Below are 20,027 nucleotides of genomic sequence, written 5' to 3' on the forward strand. Positions count from 1 at the left end.
TATTTGGACATATATGTTGAGATGTACATTGTGTGTGTGTGTGTGTGTGTGTGTGTGTGTGTGTGTGTGTGTGTGTGTGTGTGTGTGTGTGTGTGTTTTGTTTTGTTTTGTTTTGTTTTGTTTGAAAATAACTTATTGTTTGTACTGGGTTTTCACATCTGGAACCAATCTACCATGTAAATGGAGAAATGGGTATAGTATGTAAATTATGTATGTATGATAAATGTAAGTGTAAATAAATACACAAATAAAAATATTTAAAAAAATAAAAATCTTTAGGGGATAGTAGAAAAATTAATATTTAGTGTGGCCATGCATAACAGGAGTGTCAGACCATTCTTCTTTGTTAAATTATCTGTACAGGTTATGTGTACTTAGAATTGTAGTGGCTTGTGACACTACAATTACAAGACTGCCAGCCCTACTTTCCTATTCTAGCAGGATAGGTCTCCTCCTCACTTTTTTCATGTTATACACTTCTTCCTTGATAACTGGATGCTGGTTCTCTAGATGGGTTGAGGTGGACCTTTTCTTTGGACACAGAGATAGCCTGACCTTATTCCCTCCCTCAATTTTCACATCAGCAGTGGCTTCATTCAATAACATGTTAGACAGTGTGTGTGCGGAGAAAAATTGAACACCATTGTATCTTAGTTCATGTTAAAAATGGTGCACATTTGTAGGCTGTGATGTTGAACCATAAAGGATATCAACTAATATACTCAGATGTGTTATGGTCCCACCTAAGGTAAGCAGGGTTAATCAGGTAGGCATTAGATGGAGGTCTAATATCATTAAGCATGAGCTGCAGAAGAAGAAAATGCTGTGGAGGGTATAAAAAGAGAAAGGTGACCATTCTTGGCTAATCTCTTTCATCATGTTATTTTGCAAGGAATGCAAAATAACATGATGAAAGAGATTAGCCAAGCAGGCCAAAGGAAATCCCAAAGAGTTATTTATGTGGTGAGGAAGAATGACTATTGATAATTAACCTTAATAAGTGATGATAGTCACGAGATGACAAAAGCAGATAAAATAGTCAAGTTACTGAGTGACCACTTTGTAAGAGTATATCATCCTAGTGAGGTTACTGCTTTAACATATGTGACACACCAATGCAGGAACAGAGGCGGATGAATTGGAGATTCTTAGGATATTGCAGAATCTCAATGTAAATACATCTCTGAAATTAGATGGGATATCAGCTCGGGTTTTGCGAGAATTTGCAAGGGAACTGGCAATGCCTCTGTGTAGGCTGATTAATTTAAGTCTCAGCTCTGGCAGAGTTCCAAGGGGAAGGGAGGGCAAAATAATTCCCTTGCATAATGGAGGTTCTATGCAGTAGCAAATTATAGACCAATCAGTATCATAGGCGTGGCAGTAAAAGTACTGGAAAAATTGGTCAAAAAGAGAATGCAAGAATGGGTGGATAAAAATATGATACTTGTATTGAAGGGCAACATGGCCTTGTAAAGGGGCGGTCATGCCTCAGTAATTTACTGTCTTTTTAGAATATAGTAACAGCAGAGTTGGATAAAGGAAACACGGTGGTCCTGCTTGAGTTTGCAAATGCATTTGGCAGAATACCACATGGAGCTCTGTTATGCAAATTAGAACAAATGGGGATGAATATGACACTGATTAAGTGGATAAGAGAGTGGCTGCTGGACAGATATCAAAAAGTGGTATATGGAAGGACAGAATCGAGTCAAAAACTGGTTACTAGTGGTGTACTTGTAAGGTTTGGTGTTGGGACTATTGCTGTTTAATGTGTACATAAATAATATAGGAAATAACCTGAAAGGAAATATTCAGTTGCTTGCTGATTATGTGAAATTAGGTAGGGTAATAGTTAATGAAGATGATGTGGAGAGCTTGCAGGACAATTTAAATAGGCTGTAAGTATGGACAAAAGATAATGGTGTGTCAGTTTAATTTGGAGAAATGTAATGTAAAGTTATGTATTTTGGGATAAATAGATTACAAGCTGTGTATCACATTGATGGCACTGTGCTTCAGGAAATAGATGAAGTTAGAGATTTAGGGATGGTGGTTGACAGAAAGTTAAAGTATGGAGGACATGTTGCTAAGGTAGCCCATGAGATTACATGGCTACTGAAGAACACATTAACAAGTAGAGATAAGGAAGTTATTATTCCTCTTTATAAGGCCTTGATACATCCACATGTGGACTACTGTGCTCAAGTCTTGTCTCCTGGGTTTCTTGAGGATGAGGAAGTGTTATCAGGTGATATCCAAGTCTGTTTGTGGATATCTTTGTGTTTAAAAAAAGTTTCTCCTATGGTCATATCACTGAAAGTGCAAAAGCCTTTTAAGATTTCACCATTGTTATTACAGTTTCCTAAACCTTCTTTTCCCATTATTCGTTCGTTCCCACATTACTATCTCCTACTTTTGCAGCGTATCATAGACGTCTTCTTTCTCTTCTATTTTTGCATTGTTGTTGGTCCATATATATTTATTATAGTCACATTTCTGTATTTAGTTTTAAATCTAGCTTTGATGATCCTTTCAGAAACTGGTTTCCATTCAATTAGTGCTCTTCTGTTGTCTGTTGTTAGCATGAAAGCTACACCTTTGCTGTATGTGTCATCCTCATTCTGGTTTCCAGATTATAAAATACGTTTATGTGTTGTTGGTTGGATTTCTCTGCTACTGTTCCATCTTGTCTTGTTTAGGCCTAGTATTTCTATGTTGTATCTGTCCATTTCTCTCGTTAGTAAATAGCGTTTCCATTTTCGTACAAAGTCCTAATATTCCAGCATCCGATTTTGGTTAAAAATTTTGGGCTAAAGAGGTTTTTTTCTTGTGGTTTTCTGTCTGTCAGTTTCTTCCATGGGACTTTCACTGACCTGCTTCATTTCCCCCAGTACTTCTCCCTCTTGGTTTGGTGTCAGTTTTCCAACAATGGTTGAGGTTTCTATAGCAATATGTTTTTTACATATTGTGGTTGCTAGCCACAAGTAAACCCTTCTCCTTTCTCATCCAGCTTGGGACTGGCAATGGTGGAGTTGTGCATGGAATTAGGGTTGAAACAAATATAGGAAGAAAGTATAAGATTCTCTAAACATGCTCTAATGATCTGAAACAACTATTTCCATAAAAATGTTTATTACTATCAATTTGTAAATAGTACTGTAATAATAGTATAAATATAATAAATACCATTTATTATAACATATTCTTCTTCTCTCATAGTCCTAAATGAACCGTTGGGTCATTCATGGCTGGTAGGTGATACTCTTTGCTAGCCTCCTCCAGTCGTCTTCTCGGTCTCTTGTTCTTGATGTCAGTTGAGAAAGGGAGGAATTTGTCCATTTTTTGATGTTATCAGTCCATTTTAATCGAGGTCGGCCCCTAACCCTTCCCGGAACGATTCCTTCTAGGGTTTGCTTTGGAATGCCATTAGCCCTCTCTACATGTCCAAACCATTTCATCTGTCTTCTTCTGATGACTGTCAGAATATTTTCCCTTTTTCTCCCATCTATTGAGTCAATCAGTTTTCGGACATTTTCATTGGTTTCGTGAGCGGTATAGGGAATTCTCAAAAGTCTTCTGTAAGTTTTCATTTCGAAAGACAGGAGTCTCCTCTCGTCTTCCTTCGATAAAGTCCAGGCCTCACAACCATACAAAAGGACAGAATTCACCAAGGTGTCAATTAGTCTTAGTCTGGTTGTGATTACTATTCTGTTATCTCCCCACAATGGTTTTAACTTCTGTAGGGCCACGGTTGCCTTAGCAATTCAGTATTTAATGTCGGTTTTTGAACGACCATCTTGACTCAACGTCTTCCTAGATAAGTGAACTTCTTTACATTCTCAATTTGCTTATTGCCAGTTTGTATCTTTAAGAATTCAATGTCTGATTTTGAGGTTATCATTGTTTTTTTTTTTTTTGTAGGTTTTTGTATAATCCATATTTTTTTAATGTTCCGAAAACACGACTGGTTATCTCTTGTAATTCTTCTTCACTTTCTGCCAGAAGATCGATATCGTCAATGAAACGTAAGTTATTTATTCTTAGTCCGCCAACTACTATTCCATTGTCATATTCATAAAGAGCTTCATCTATGACATATTCCAGAAAACAATTAAAAAGAAGAGGGGACAAGATGCATCCCTGTCTTACCCCCCCCCCCCCATTCTTCCTGGAATGGTTCACTGCTGTAATTTTTAATTTCAATTCTCATATGAGATGAGGAATAAAGAGATTTAATAATCCTAATGATTTTGTTGTCAATACCATAATGTTCTAAAATTTTCCATAATGCCTCATGCCATATTGAGTCAAAAGCTTTTTGAAGATCTAAGAAGTTGTGACAGATTATTTTGTTATGTTCTATGTATTTTTCACCTAGTATGTGTATTGTAAAAATACACATGCTAGGCTACAAATTCTTACCTACAGTGGTAAGAAATGTTTATAACATATTACTTCTCCTTTAATAAAAGATAATTTTTAACTGTTTTATCATCATCATCATCATCATCAAATTCCTGCCATGTACCCTCAAGGGGTGTACAGGATATGACAGTACTACATGAAAAATTACATCATTACTAACTTCCTATCTACAATTTTCCTCCAAATCAGTCTGTTACTTGTCAAGACTCCAACATTATCAGATCTTATATTTCTATGGTCTAAGGCACTTTGTACCGTATCAATCCATCTATATCTTGGTCTTCCTCTGGGTCGTTTTCCTGCCAACCTGGCAGAGAACACTTGTTTTGCTAATCTTTCCTCTCCCATTCTATTTAAGTGACCATACCATCTGAGATTAGCTCTGCTAACGCATTCCTGGATGCTGACAATGTCAAGTTCTTTCCTGATATCCTCATTTTTAATATGATATTGCCATTGATGCCATCTGTTCACGCCTCTAATCTTTCTCAGGACTCTCATATCTGCGGTCTCTAGTCTTTGGTCAAGTGTTTTACTTCTGACCCAGCTCTCAGATCCATAAGTTAAAATTGGTTTGAACACAGTCTTGTATACAGCTAATTTAGTGTTCCGACTAATTTCTTTCTTATTCCATATGAATTTATTCAATTGACTTCCCACCATACCAGCTTTGCTGATTCTGTTGTCTATTTCTATATTTAGTTTACCATCTTCAGTAAAAATTGTGCCTAAGTAGCTGAAATGTTTTACTTGTTCCACAGGTTCTCCATTCACAACACAGTTGACATTTTCAATGATTCTGCCTATTTTCATTGTCTTTGTCTTTTTATTGCTGACCTTCATACCATATCTATTACAACAGCTATTCAATTTAGTCAGAGAATCTTGCAGACTTGTAGCGGATTTATTTAGAAGTATAACATCATCCGCATAAAGCAAAGAGCTGACATTAACATCTCCAATTGTGATATCAGGTTTAATACCACATTCCTTCATAATGTGATCCATATAGATAATGAATAACAGAGGGGATAATGTACATCCTTGTCTCACACCAGATTTAACATTAAACCATCTTCCTGTACTTCCTTCAATTCTAACTGCTGACTCACAACTCAAATAAAGACTAAGTATTGCTTGATATAATGCCCCATTGACACCATATAACTGCAGCGTATTGAATAGCTTCTCTCTTGGCACCTTGTCATATGCCTTTTCCAAATCGACAAAACTTAAATACAGATCTTTGTTATATTCCCATGCTTTCTCGACTATTTGTCGTAAAGTGAAGATCTGATCCTGACAGCCTCTATTTGGCCTGAATCCAGCTTGTTCTTCACCAAGCTTTTCTTCCACAATTCTTCTCAACCGTTTCTCAAGTATACTTGCATAGATCTTGCCAGGAACACTCAGTAGGGAAATACCTCTGTAATTCTCACATTCAGTTTTATTTCCCTTTTTATATATGGGTACTATGAGAGCTCTACTCCAATCATCGGGAATTCGTCCCTCTGTCCAGGCTTTCTGAACTATGCAGTGCAGCCACTGTAAGACTCTTATACCACCATACTTCAGCATTTCTGGTCGAATATCATCTACTCCTGCTGCCTTTCCACATTTCAAGCCTTTGATGGCTTTTTCTACTTCAAGTATGGATATGTATTCCTGACTGCATGCCTGGTCAGTGTTTTTTATCACTGTGCTGTCATCACTGCTTGTTTCATTTAGCAGTTTTTCAAAGTAATTACTCCATACTTCAAGGATATCTTTTTCTCCTGTTTTCATTTCACCTTTATCATCTCTAATTCCTTTTACAGCACTCTTTCCTCCATTCCTAAGCTTCTTCAACAACCTCCAGAATATTTTGCCACCTTCTTGATATTTATTTTCTATATTCTTGCCAAAGTCCTCCCATGACTTTTGTTTAGCTAGTTTTACACAGTATTTAGCATTCTTGCATTTGTCTCTATATTCTCTAAGAGCACAAGCTGACTTATTTGACAGGAACTTTTGATATGCTTTCTTCTTTTCCTTCACTGCTTCTTTAACTTCCTGTGTCCACCAGGGAGTGCTGATTTTTCTATCCTTGCAGACAACCTCACCACATGCCTCTCTGACTGAATCAATCAGGGTTTTCTTCAATGCTTGCCACTGAATCTCCAAGGTTTGGTTATAGTTCTCAAACCCTTTCATTTTTCCTTCAATAATCTTTGTGTATTTTAGTCTACAGTTCGCATCTGGGAGCTGCTCAAATTTCATTCGCTTTAAAACTTTCGTACAAGTTATTCTTTTCAATATGAAATTCAATTTTATTCTGCTCAAGACTAAATAGTGATCACTTCCAATTTCAAATCCTCTGTACACTCTGGTGTCCTGCACCAGGGAGAAAACATCACTATCAACAATAACATAGTCAATTAGACTTTTCTTATTCCTAGCCTCTTCTCTCCATGTGAATTTGTGCACATTTTTATGTTGGAACATGGTGTTAGTAATAACCAGTCCATGTCCTGAGCAGAAATCCAACAGATATTTGCCATTATTATTAGCTTTGCTCTTTTCTCCAAATTTTCCCAAAATATTTTTGTATGTCTCACAATCATTTCCTACTCTACTATTTAGATCCCCAACAAGGACCAACTTTTCCTTTTTCATTGTGTCAGTTGCTTTTTCTAAAGCCTCAAAAAATTCCTCCACTTCTACCTTAGTAGAACCTTCTGTGGGACCATAGGCACAAATAAGTCTCATTGTCCAGTTCCCCATTCTCATATTTGCCCACATTACTCTACTTGAGACTGACTGCCATTCAAGAAGATTAGCCTCGTATTTTGTGTTGAATACTATGGCTACTCCTTCTTTTCCTTGATTGTCATTGCCTGAATATAACATTTTGTATTTATTGCTCAGAAAGATCTCACCAGTTTTGATCTTTTTTGTTTCAGTCACCCCTATTATGTCGATCTGGTACTTATCTAATTCCTCAGCTAGCTCCATTTCTTTGCCATTCAGGCTTCTTACGTTGATAGTACCGATCTTTAACTCTGGTGATGTTGAGTTGGGGTTTGTTTTCAGATTTGTTCCAGTAGCTGACTTTTCGCTGTTCGCCCTGGTTCCCTGGCGAAAACAACGGGGGCCTTGTTTAACCGGGCGACGCCCCAGCCGGCATGAAATTTTGTCATGTTGTACCATCATTTTTTATTTTGGTTTAACCAATAAGAATACAATTTGGTCGGCTAAATCCCAAATTGCCAGCCCATCCTCGTTCGTTCAGTATCAAAGTAGATACCCAACAGGGTGCACCACGAGAAGGTGAGGATTGGACATTAGGTCAGAAGCCCTGGTCGGTTCTCCGCATTCCTTTAAAGGCTATGTGGAGGTCTCCTCTCAGTTATACAGCTTTGACTGTTTTATTTATTAAATACTATTTAATACATAAATGATAAAATATGGTAGGTACAGTATAAATATAATAAAACAAATGAAATCTTTTTAAACACCTCCATGGCATAGTTACAACAACATGTGTTTTGGATATGGAAAGGTGGGTTCACATCTTACCTACAGTGGTAAGAAATGTTTATAAGAGTTTTTTTTGACTGAGTGTAATGACTTGGTCTCATAATGGAAATAGCAGACCGGGTCATCTCACTCAGTCATATTGATCATACATAAGAACAACAGACAGCAGCAAACTGTTAAGATTAGATTAAGTGTTCTATCTGAGTAAAATTAGATTAATGAATGCCAAATTACTTGGCCATAACAGAGCTCTTGGCCTAATACATAAATAAAAGATAAGAAATTTGTGTTTCAAGTAAATGAATTGAGTATTTTTCCTTTTGCACTAAAGAATTTATTTAAGCTTGCACTGTACATATATGATTAGAATTCTTCCAGTGCTTAGCTCTTTTAATTTTTTTGTAATTCTGTATACTAGCTCAAATTCTAATAAATCCCTGATATTTTTTTGTATCAGGTATTTATTATTTTGTTATTTTATTGTGATTTTATGTGTGAATAATGATTTTATTACTAAAAGCATATTTTGTTTTTCAATATAGTGAATTGACTGAACTGATTCATGGAATTGCAGATATTCTTCACCAGGAAAGCCTATTGCTGATTTTAGTAATTCCTCCTCCAGTTTATTATGGGTGAGTTTTAGTAATTGGATATATATAATTTCATTTTCTGCTTTCACTTTTTTTCCATGTAAATATTTCAACCTAACCTAATTTTGCAGCTTTTTTCCTCCTAAACCTGTTACAATGTATGCTATAGTGACTAGCCACTATTGACTGACATATTTATTCTTCATTTGATTGGCCTATCTTTGGACTATCCTTCTTTCATGTTGTAATTTCTGAAAATAGATATGTTGGAAAAGTACTTTTACTGAATAATGTGATTTCATTATTCAGATACTGAATAATGAAATCACATTATTCAGTATCTGAAGTTTTCTCAAACACCTTGATGTCAGGGACTTTTTTGTGGTAGAGGAGGAGGGGTGAGGGAATCCCAGTGATGATGCTGGCCTTTTGCATTATTTCTCCTTTTCTGTACTTTTCTTCTTGTTTTCTTCACTCTACTTTCTACTGAGTATTTTTTTACTTTTGCTGTTTTAAGGATACTTGTGACATAAGACTGACTGATATATGCACGTAACCACAAGAAAGATATTTATTTAACCAAATATTTTGGTCTGGAAATAGCAGACCATCCTCAGTATTACAAGAACAGTTTTAAAAAAAATACAAGCTAGAAGAAGTTTTATTTTTAACGATCTATTGTTAGTATTCTAGCTTGTATTTTTTTAAACTGTTCTTGTAATACCACTGAAGATGGTCTGCTATTTCCAGACCGAAATATTTGGTTAATTAAATATCTTTCTTGTGTTTATGTGCATTTATCATCCATTCTATTGATGGCTGTCATACTCTTGTGGAAAGTATGCCCCATAAGATTGCTGCAGTCATCACAGTGAAGGGTGGTCCTGCATGTTATTAAGGTGGGTGCCTTCACTGTGCATGTTCTCACAGTGAATCAAGTTCTCACTTGATTTCTTTCCAAGCAGTATGTGTGTATATATATTTTTTTTCTACTCACTGCAGGGTGAAGGCCTCTCCCATTGTGTGAGGTTTGGGTCTACTACTCCAATGGTGACCCAGTCCATATTGGGAGAGGAATTAGAAACATCCATGCCTACACAGGATTCAAACCCACAGCCTCTTGGCTGGAGAGTGGATATGCTAACCACTTGGCCAACCAGGCCAGCACACATACACACACACACACACACATATATATATATATATATATATATATATATATAAAAAATTCTTTTTCTGTATATATAGAAATGTTTTGAATAATTACTAGATATATAGAACCATAACAATAAAAGACAGCTTCTTCTTTTAGAGAATACAGAGAAAAATGTAAAAAGTGAAGCACTGTGTAAAACTAGCTAAAAAAGTATTGGGAACCAGACACAAACAATAAAACCATACTAGACCATAAACCATAGCAGACACATTACCAGATATATAGAAATGTTTTGGGAAAATGCAGAGAAAGGCACAAAGCTAATAATAATGGTAAATACCTGCTGGACTTGTATTCAAAACATGGACTAGTTATTACTAACACTACTTGTGCATTTATTTATGTTAAAACATAGTTTTAACATAAATAAATGCACAAATTCACATGGAAAGAATAGGCAAGAAATAAGAAAAGTCTCATTGACTATGTTATTGTCAATAGCAATCTCAGGCTGCAGAATATACAGAGGATTTGAAATAGGGAGTGATCATTTAGTTTTCAGCAGAATAAAATTGAATATCATATTAAAAAGAAAAATGTGTAAGTTTTAAATGAATCAGAGTTGAGCAACTGTCATAGTGAACCATAGACTGAAAAACACAAACATTATATGAGAAAAAATTAAATAGTTTAAAACCAAGAACCAAACCTTGGAGATTCACTTGCAGATCCTGAATAAACATTGACTGATTCAGCCAATGTGGTGATGTTGTCTCTAAGGGTAGAAAAATCAGAACTTCATGATGGACTCAGGAAATCAAAGAAACAGTCAAGGAAAAGAAGAAAGAATATCAAAAGTTCCTGGCTGGCAAGTGAGACAGCTTCTTCTTTTAGGGAATAAAGAGAAAAATGTAAAAAGTGAAGCACTGTGTAAAACTACCTAAAAAAGTATTGGGAAGACATAGAAATGATATCAGGAAGGTTACAAAATATTCTGAAGCCATTGAAAAAACTTACAGAGTACTGTAAAAGGAACTAGGGATGATAAAGGGGACGTTAAAACTGAAGATAAAGATATGTAAATTGACTATTTGGGAAATGTTGATCAAATATCTGAGAAAAAACTATTTTAATACCAACTAGTTTCACCAACTTTAGCTGTTGGCATCTTCAGGGTACAGAACTGATGATAGGACTAAAGCTAACAAAACATATTATAGACTAGACTTTAACAGAATTCTAATTATAAATTACAAAACAACACTGAACATGTACAATACACGTTAAATGTTGTTTTGTAATTTATAATTAGACGTGTGGCGTGCACATGATTTCACTTGTTGTTGTTTAGGAATGTTTTATAGTTTGTACTAAAGTTCATTTCTTGTGTGTTTAGAGATCTAATTAGAGTCTTCCAGATCTCGGATAAGATTAAACCTTGGTTGCTAGTAAGATTTTCTGCAGAACGGGTGGCTGTTGTAGCTTCTTTAAAAATACTAGAGCAGTAATCCTCTTCTAATTTATAATTAGAATTCTGTTAAAGTCTAGTCTGTAACATGTTTTGTTAGCTTTAGTCCTAGCATCAGTTCTGTACCCTGAAGATGCCAACAGCCGAAGTTGGTGAAACTAGTAGGTATTAAAATAGTTTTTTCTCAGATACTTGATCAACATTTCCCAAATAGTCAATTTACATAGCTTCTGTGGTCAAGAAAAAATATTGTTTAATATGAAGATAAAGATATTCTAGATGCTTGAAGTAATTACTTTGAAAGGTTGCTAAATGAAACAAGTAGTGACAGCAAGGGTAGGGAACACTCAACAAGAATTCAGTCAGAAATACATATCATTACTTGAAGTAGAAGAAGCTGTCAAAAACCTGAAATAGGTAGAAAGGAGCTGGTGTAGATGATGTTTGACCAGAAATGTTCAAATATGAACATATTTGAACATTTCTGAACATGTAAATTTTAAAGTAGCTGCACTGCATAATTCTGAAGTCTCAGTCAGAGGGTCAAATTTCAGATGATTGTAGTGGACCTCTCATAAGACCCATCTATAAAATGGGAAATAAAACTGAATGTGAGAATTACAAAGAAATTTCCCTATTGAGTGTTCCTGGAAGATTTATGCAAGAATACTTCAGAAAAGGCTAAGAAAAATTGTGAAAGGAACGCTTGGAGGAGAACAATCTGGGTTCAGGCCAAATATGGTCAGATTTTCACTTTAAGACAAAATCTTGGGAATATAACAAGGATTTGTACTTAAGTTTTGTTAATCTGGAAAAGGCATATAACAAGATGCCAAGAGGAAAGCTGTTCAAAACACTATAGTTATAGTGTAAATAGGATATTATATCAAGCAATATTAATTCTCATGGAAAGGCTTAGATGTTGATTATACATGCTTACTAAATAGCTTAAGGAAATTACAACATACAATAGAATATACATTAAAATAAATTTTAATACACTTCCAATATTTCGGTAACATCGCATTGCCATTTTCACAGGAACTTAGAAACAAGACACATGCACGCAAGCACAATACACAGTAAATGAGGATGAAGCAGGAAGCTATTCTTTCTCCTAAAAGTCCTGATGGTGCTCCCTAGTGGGCAATGTAGGGTATTCTTGGCCGTTTGGGCTGAAGATCTTCTGATGTAGGTTTCCGAAATTTGGGGCAGTCTCATGCAACCAAATTTGTTGAGGTTTGGATTGTTTCTTAGGGCTGAGCCTTAAGCCTGAGTGCAAGTCTGAGGCAACTTGTAGTAAAGGTTTTACCACGAGTTGCTTCAGACTTGTACTACTTGCAGGCGCAGACTTGACTTACTTGTCTGTTTGCTTACTTGGGAAATAGGATTAAAACCAAGTTTATATATATAAAATAGCTTGGTATCTTTAACGTATATTATACCCAAGGTTAAAAAAAACTTTCTACATCTATCTCTCATCCTGAGATTTTTATTTAATAAGGTCAAAGCACCTTATGGCAACTTGTTTTGGTAAAATTTATAAGCTCTGTATTACTTAAACCTTGGTATTTCTAAGCCTGGCTCCCATTGATGAGACCTCAATAAAGGTCGAAACCGGTCTGGGTAGTGGCCCCTGCCTTTAATGCATAGCATTATACATCTCCGCAAGGAGATGTGCTTTGCATTAGGGATAAATACTAAGAATAGTGATTAGAGCTTATTCCACCTTTACCACGAGTTGCCTCAGACTTGCGCTATGTGCGGAGTCGCCCAGACTTGTACAACTTGCAGCGCAAACTTGACTTACTTGTCTGTTTGCTTACTTGGGAAATAGGGTTAAAACCAAGTTTATATATATAAAATAGCTTGGTATCTTTAACATATATACACACACACTAAAAAAACATTCTTAACTCTCCCACGGTACAAGTACTATAAGTTTGCAAATAACCTTTTGTGGGTGGGAGTAACGATATAAAAAAATGTGTATATATATTTGATTTGAAATTTGGAAAAAAGTTGTTGAAAAGTATCAGGTCTGTGATATACCCTTTGAGAATATAAATATACACTAGACGATGATATTAAGAAGCTAATAACTTTTTTTTTTCTTTTACAGGAATGTTGTGGGTATGTTTACTAGAGCAGATTTCCTCAAACTAGCACCATATGTTTATGCCTTTAGCCTAATGACATATGATTATTCTAGTCCACAAAGGTGAGATTTCAAATTAGTTAAAATTATCATTTAAAATGTTGAATAAATTCAGAACTAAATTAAATTTTCAATCTAGATATGATTTCTTTCCTAATGACATTCCATTTAGTGGAATGTATGTAGCATAGATGATTTTCCTTCGGTGAATTCTGTTTGATATTAATATTATAATGGTTTTTTTTTTTTTTTTTTTTTTTTTTTTTTTGAAACAGAACTTAAAAACAAGTTTATTAGAGTTTAGGTGGGCTGAAAAGTTCATCATCATTATTGATGATATGATTTTTAAAGACAAATTTGCATGAGCTCTGTGACCTAGTCAGTATAGATGAAGCCCTTTGGTTGGAAAGACCTGGGTTGAAATGCCATCTAAAATGTGAAAACTTATCGGGACTTTTCAATGAGATGAATTAATTGGCCTCATACAGAGGTGGCATGGTTTTTTTCATCCTTCAAAACAGGCAAACCAGCCAGAAGAGCACACGAAATTTACAGCTATAGTACACAAAAATATAATATAGTACACAATAATAATATTTAAAAACCTAATATTACATAAGTAATATTTAGGTTTTTAAAAAGTCAAGTTACTCTGCCATGATAGGCTGTCGAGTTCAACATGAAAAGGGGAGATGAGATGAATGTGCATCATATCAATATGTGAAAAACCTTTATATGAGCTTTCAGCCAAAAGTGAGTCAATAAGTTTCTTACAGAAGTAGCAAGGTTTTTCTTCCTACAGAACAGGCGAAAGAACCAGAGCATGGTATTTAAAAGACATAATATGCTTACCTGAAGTTCACAAAATATTTTTCACCCACAATTTTTCTGACAATTTGCTGCAGGAAAATTCTTCTCATAGAAAAGATTTTTCACAGAGAAAATTCATCACAGGACAGATTCTTCACCAGAAAATTCATCGTAGAGAAAATTCTTTGCAGGGAACATTGAAATAATATTGTGATGACATATATATATATATATATATATATATATATGAAGAATGAATACAATACAAGAATATTTTAGAAAATATAGTTTCTTTCTATATTTTTGTATTATTTATTTAATTAGATTTTGTTTAACTTTTTATAATATTTTTATTCTGTTTAAAGTGAAATTAATATTTTTATTTTACTGATTGGTGAATTCCCCAATTGCTGTTTATTTCTTAAAATATTAAGCTTTGTTCTTAGATCCTACTCACTCTGTAGATGGGATATTAATATTTTACAAACACGTGATAGAATGGTAGGGAGTAAGGGCACCAAATTCAAAAATGTTTATTTATTTTTGTAACCTCTTACTGTTTTTTGCACACTTAAGACATTATATCCAGATGTTATATTATTATTTTACTGAACTAATTCAGAAGATTAGGTGCTTTCAATTGTAAGATATGTGTAAGAATGGGCAAAAATTTTGTTTTTAATTTTGAAAGAGATTTTGATGGCTATTGTGGTTTTACTGGGATGGTGTATGACTATATGTGCATCTCTGAGTCATTTTATTAACCACGGTATCAGACTTGAACGGTATATTTATATCCATAATTACATGGATGGAAAGTGTCTATTGAAATCAATATAATCTTTGGATATTATAGGAATAATATGGATATGAAGCATATATTTTTGATATATTTTATTTGTATGGGCAGTTAGGTGGTTAAATAAAATGATGAAATTACATAAATCCTTCATGATGTAAATCAGACTAATTTGTCTGATTTACATCATGTTACAGTCACAGATGCTAATTTTGCCTAAGGTAAAATTAGCATCTGTGACTGAAAACAGTGAAACTGTTACAGTGGTATCTCGCTAATCCGAACCTCTTTAGTCCGAACCCTCCAGTAATCTGAACTGCAGTTTGAAAGAGAGAAAAAAAGTTTTATTTATTACGTAATATTATTTTGTATACTATTAATAATTAAGGATGTAGCATTCTCAGTTGCTGCTGCTTGGGAAGCCGTCGAACCTGAGGCAATTCGAGCGTCATGGGAAAAAACTGTGGCCTTCTAGAATTTACCAAGATAACTACGGTGATACACAAAAAGATGAAATTCAAAACATGCATAATTTGGTTAAAAATATAAATCCAGATGTTGAAATTTCACAAACAGATGTTACGGAATGGATTACAGGTAGAACCGAAAGTGAATTCGAAATCAAATCTGACGCTAAAATTATAAATTTAAATATGACACTACAGAATGAATTAGAAGACGATGCTCACGATAAAAGACTCGAAGAATAAAAGTAAAACATGATGAGGCAGTTGACAGTTTTAATATATGTATAGAATGGGCAAAGCAGAATGATATGCCATTCCACAAAATTTTATTGCTAATACAGCTCTGAAAATACAGCATTTTTAAGAAGCATTTGAAAAAAAGTTTGGCTTCCAAGAAGCAAAAGAAAATCATCGACTTTTTTACAAAGAAATAAAACTTTTTTGTGTTATTTTGTAAAACTTTTTTTTTGTGGGGGGATACTCTCTTTGTGTTGTGTACAAGAAAGTAATATTTCTTATGCAAATTAAGTTATGTACTGTTGAAAGTTTATTTTTCACTAGGTTAGACTATAATAAATTTAGTTTAATCCTTTATCCCAGTGAGAGCAAACAAAGTTTGCGCCTGAAAATATCTTCAGGACTGAATATAGTGTTGTACTATCTTATCTGGGCAAGTAGTGCAACACCAAGGCAACTCATAGCAAAGGTGGAGCAAGCTACCAACACTCCTATCCCAGTATCTTCCATAATGCAAAACACATCTCCTTGTGGATATGTATACTGTTATGCATTAAGGGATTGGCAACTACCCAGACTAGTTTCGACCTTTATTGAGGTCTCTTCAGTGGGAGCCAGGCCCAGAGTTGGAGATGCCAGGCAGAAGCAGTAGCAAGGTCATATTTACCTATAGGAGTTGCCAAGGTTTGCCACCTTTTTTTTAAAAATTTACTCTGGATTTAGAGAAAGATGTTGAAAGTTTATTTTTCACTAGGTTAGACTATAATAAATTTAGTTTAATCCTTTATCCCAGTGAGAGCAAACAAAGTTTGCGCCTGAAAATATCTTCAGGACTGAATATACTGGGATAAAGGATTAAACTAAATTTATTATAGTCTAACCTAGTGAAAAATAAACTTTCAACATCTTTCTCTAAATCCAGAGTAATTTTTAAAAAAAAGGTGGCAAACCTTTTGGCAACTCCTATAGGTAAAGATGACCTTGCTACTGCTTCTGCCTGGTATCTCCAACTCTGGGCCTGGCTCCCACTGAAGAGACCTCAATAAAGGTCGAAACTAGTCTGGGTAGTGGCCAATCCCTTAATGCATAACAGTATACATATCCACAAGGAGATGTGTTTTGCATTATGGGAGATACTGGGATAGGAGTGTTGGTAGCTTGCTCCACCTTTGCTATGAGTTGCCTTAGTGTTGCACTACTTGCCCAGATAAGATAGTACAACACTATATTCAGTCCTGAAGATATTTTCAGGCGCAAGCTTTGTTTGCTCTCACTGGGATAAAGGATTAAACTAAATTTATTAAGTTATGTACTGAACTATGCAATTTTATTAAATTAGAATCCTGAATAATACAGGTACATACAAACTAAATTTTTACTAAAATAAGCTTGTGTACTGTATTATTTTTTGAGTTTTACATTACATACAGTAGCTTTTTTTCTATCAGTTACTTCATTTATTTACAGAATTAAATTGATGTAACATTAGAATCTGATTATTTTTGTCTTAAACCTAGTTATTGTTGTCTCTTGCGGGAAAAGTCACTAATCTGAACGAGCACGGTTTTTATTAGTTCGGATTAGCGAGATACCACTGTATACATATTTGGTGGAAATTTGTATATTTATGACTCTGTAGTTAAGTCGTGTTGTTTAGTCATCTTTATTAAGTGATATTCTTTTCAGAATTGTTTTTCATTATGGCACCAATACGCACTAGAAAAATGGCAACCAAGACATCAATGTTGACCGATATCAACATCTGGAATTTAGTTCAGTATGTTTAATGTATTCATTGCTGAGAGGGAATGGTTTGTGGCACAAGAGTGAGAGTGGAGAAAATATTTGTCAGAAACGTTTTGTAAGTGAATATAAGAAAAGCAAGTCGCAAAAGAATGAAGTGACTGATAATAAGGATGTAAGGCTGGATTGTCAAGGTGTTGTGGAGAATGTAGCAGAAGTGAAGCAGTGAGTGATCATGCACAAAATATGAATGAGAGTTTGAAGGAAGTTGTTGAAAGTAATGCGGATGATGAGATGCTAGTGCAGAAAGAAATTGCATGCTTACACAGACTCCTTCACAGGACAAAATCTGAGCTTGAGCAAATGGAGAAATGATTAGAGTGTGGTACGGAAGGATGGAGCATGAAAGAAAGAGTGAATGGGAAAAGCATAAAAGTGAGTGGGGATTCAATGATAAGAGGTATGCTTAATAAGAAAGTGACGAAAGCATGTGCTAAGATAAAGGATGTTAGTGATGCTGTAAGTATGCAGAAGAATGGAGTGAATGAGTTGATTGCATTGGCTGGCACAAATGATTTGAAAGGTGAGAAATTTGCAATGAGAGAAGATAATATGAGAGTTGTTAGTGGAAGTGAAAATGAAGAGCAGGAAAGTAAACAACGTGAGACTGCTGCCTCGCTATGATAGGACAGAACTGAGAAGCAGGGTCATGATTGCCAATGGGTCAATGAAAAGATTCTGTAGGAGGAATGGTGTGTAGTTTATTAATGTATGGAGTTAATTTGATGGATGAAAGGACTTATATATGCTTGAATGACTATATAAATGGTTTTGGAGTTAGATGTTTGGAGAAAGTGTTGTTTAGTGAGAGTATGGTAGTGCAAAACCAGGGAAACTAGAGATATTAGGGAGGATGAAATCAAGCATATATCTGGCCACCCCTGTGATAAATGAGCATGGGTACAATAATGATTATGCAATGCCAAATGGAATTTCACAGTGTCCAGTTTAAATGGGTTGGTAATGACATTACACAAGGATAACTATGGGTACAAAGGGATGTTGAAATGCATATACATGAATGCAAGAAATATCAGGAATAAAGGTGAGAAGCTTTTGGCATTGGTAAGCTCAACTTGACGAAAAATTATTGGCATCAGTGAGACCTGGTTGACTGAAAATGATATAGTTACAGGGATAGAATGTAAACGATATTGTATTTTCAGGGAGGATAGAAGGAACAAGGTGGGGTATTGCCGATGAGAGCTGCATAATTACAAGAAAAAACAAAAGTAAAAGTTGAAGAGGATATTAGGTCTGAGGGAGATGGTTCATTTGAGACTGTCTGGCATGAGATAGAGGCAAATAGGACAAAATACATTGTTGGATGCTGCTATAGAAGTGGTTCCACAGGAAGATGTAGATGCCGTGTATTGGCAAATCAGCACGAATGTAGGCTGAGCAATTAATGTGGGAGACTTTAACTATGGGGGACATTGATGGGAGTGAGGAAAGGGGGCATGGCAAGATGGAAGTGGGATTTATACAATTGCTAAGGGTTAATTACATGAACCAACATGTTATAGAGGGGGACAAGGGGTTTGAGGGTGTTGAATCTGATAATAGCATTAGAAGATGTATCAATAACCGAGGTAGACACTCTGCCTCCAGTTGAGGAGAGTGACCATGTGATCTTGTTCTGGGAAGTTGCCAAACACGTGGAGTTCTCTGTCAAGAAGGGTTTATGTTCAGTTACAAGGCTGGTGATTATGAGAGACTCAGGAGTCATCTTGGAACAGTGCCATGGCTTGAGAAGCTACAAGGAAAGAATGTCAGTAGTGCATGCAAGTGGTCAGAGATGATTGCTTGAGAGTAGCAGTATCAGACTGCATACCCCCAGATCAGGAGGATAAACCAAGTTAGAATTAAGTGGATGAGTAGGGATAGAAAGCAAGATCTGCAAAAAAGAAAACATTGTAGAGGAAATATAAAGAAAAAAGTAATCAGTATACTCATGAGTAGTACAGAATGCAAGCAAGAAGGGTGACTAGTATGGTAAGGAAGGCTAAATGAGACTATGATAGAGAATTAGCCAAACAGGAATACTTCTTACAAGGATAGGTTGAAAGTTTGTGTGTAACAAAGTTTAGTTGATAGCGAAAAAGAGGAAATATGATAGAAACTTTTAAGATATTAAAGGGGTTTTATGAAATTTGTTAAAGTGAAATTTTCCAATATAAAGCAAATAGACAACTAGGGGCATCCATGGAAGTTGTGTAAGAGTGTGGTTAGTAGGGGATGTGCAGACCAAATTTTTCGTATGGAGAGTGGTGAGTAAGGAACAGATTGCCAGAATTGATAGTGAGTTCCCTGACAGTGAATGGATTCAGGAGAGGTATGTTAGGATATATGTGTATAATGGTTGATTTGAGTCTCCCATGATGAGTCTCCAGACTCCAAGGAAATGCTGTAAATAATAATAATAAAAAATATTAATCTTCACTTCAGTGCTTTTTTTGGCATGGTATGCATTTGGATGAAGTACCAGCACCTTTATTAATAGTGACATGTGATATACAGATATTGTATCATTTTAATTTTAAACTATTCCTACTAACACAATGCATAGTTCCTATTCCTATTCCTACTAAC

At 35.2% G+C, this 20,027-nt stretch overlaps 1 protein-coding gene across 1 annotated transcript in view; it reads left to right on the forward strand.

The window, feature by feature from the left end:
• LOC150098758 (chitinase domain-containing protein 1) overlaps window positions 1–20,027 on the forward strand; it is a 191,632-nt gene that overhangs the window by 123,962 nt on the left and 47,643 nt on the right. The window contains exons 7-8 of the mRNA XM_090404810.1: window positions 8,487–8,579; window positions 13,284–13,382. Of these exons, the coding sequence (XP_090260936.1) occupies window positions 8,487–8,579; window positions 13,284–13,382 (192 nt within the window). The remainder of the gene's footprint in view (window positions 1–8,486; window positions 8,580–13,283; window positions 13,383–20,027) is intronic.

Source organism: Typopeltis vanoorti, chromosome 15, assembly GCF_054136105.1.
Source record: "Typopeltis vanoorti isolate ZY-2024b chromosome 15, IOZ_Tvanoo_1.0, whole genome shotgun sequence".
Lineage (NCBI taxonomy): Eukaryota > Metazoa > Arthropoda > Arachnida > Uropygi > Thelyphonidae > Typopeltis > Typopeltis vanoorti.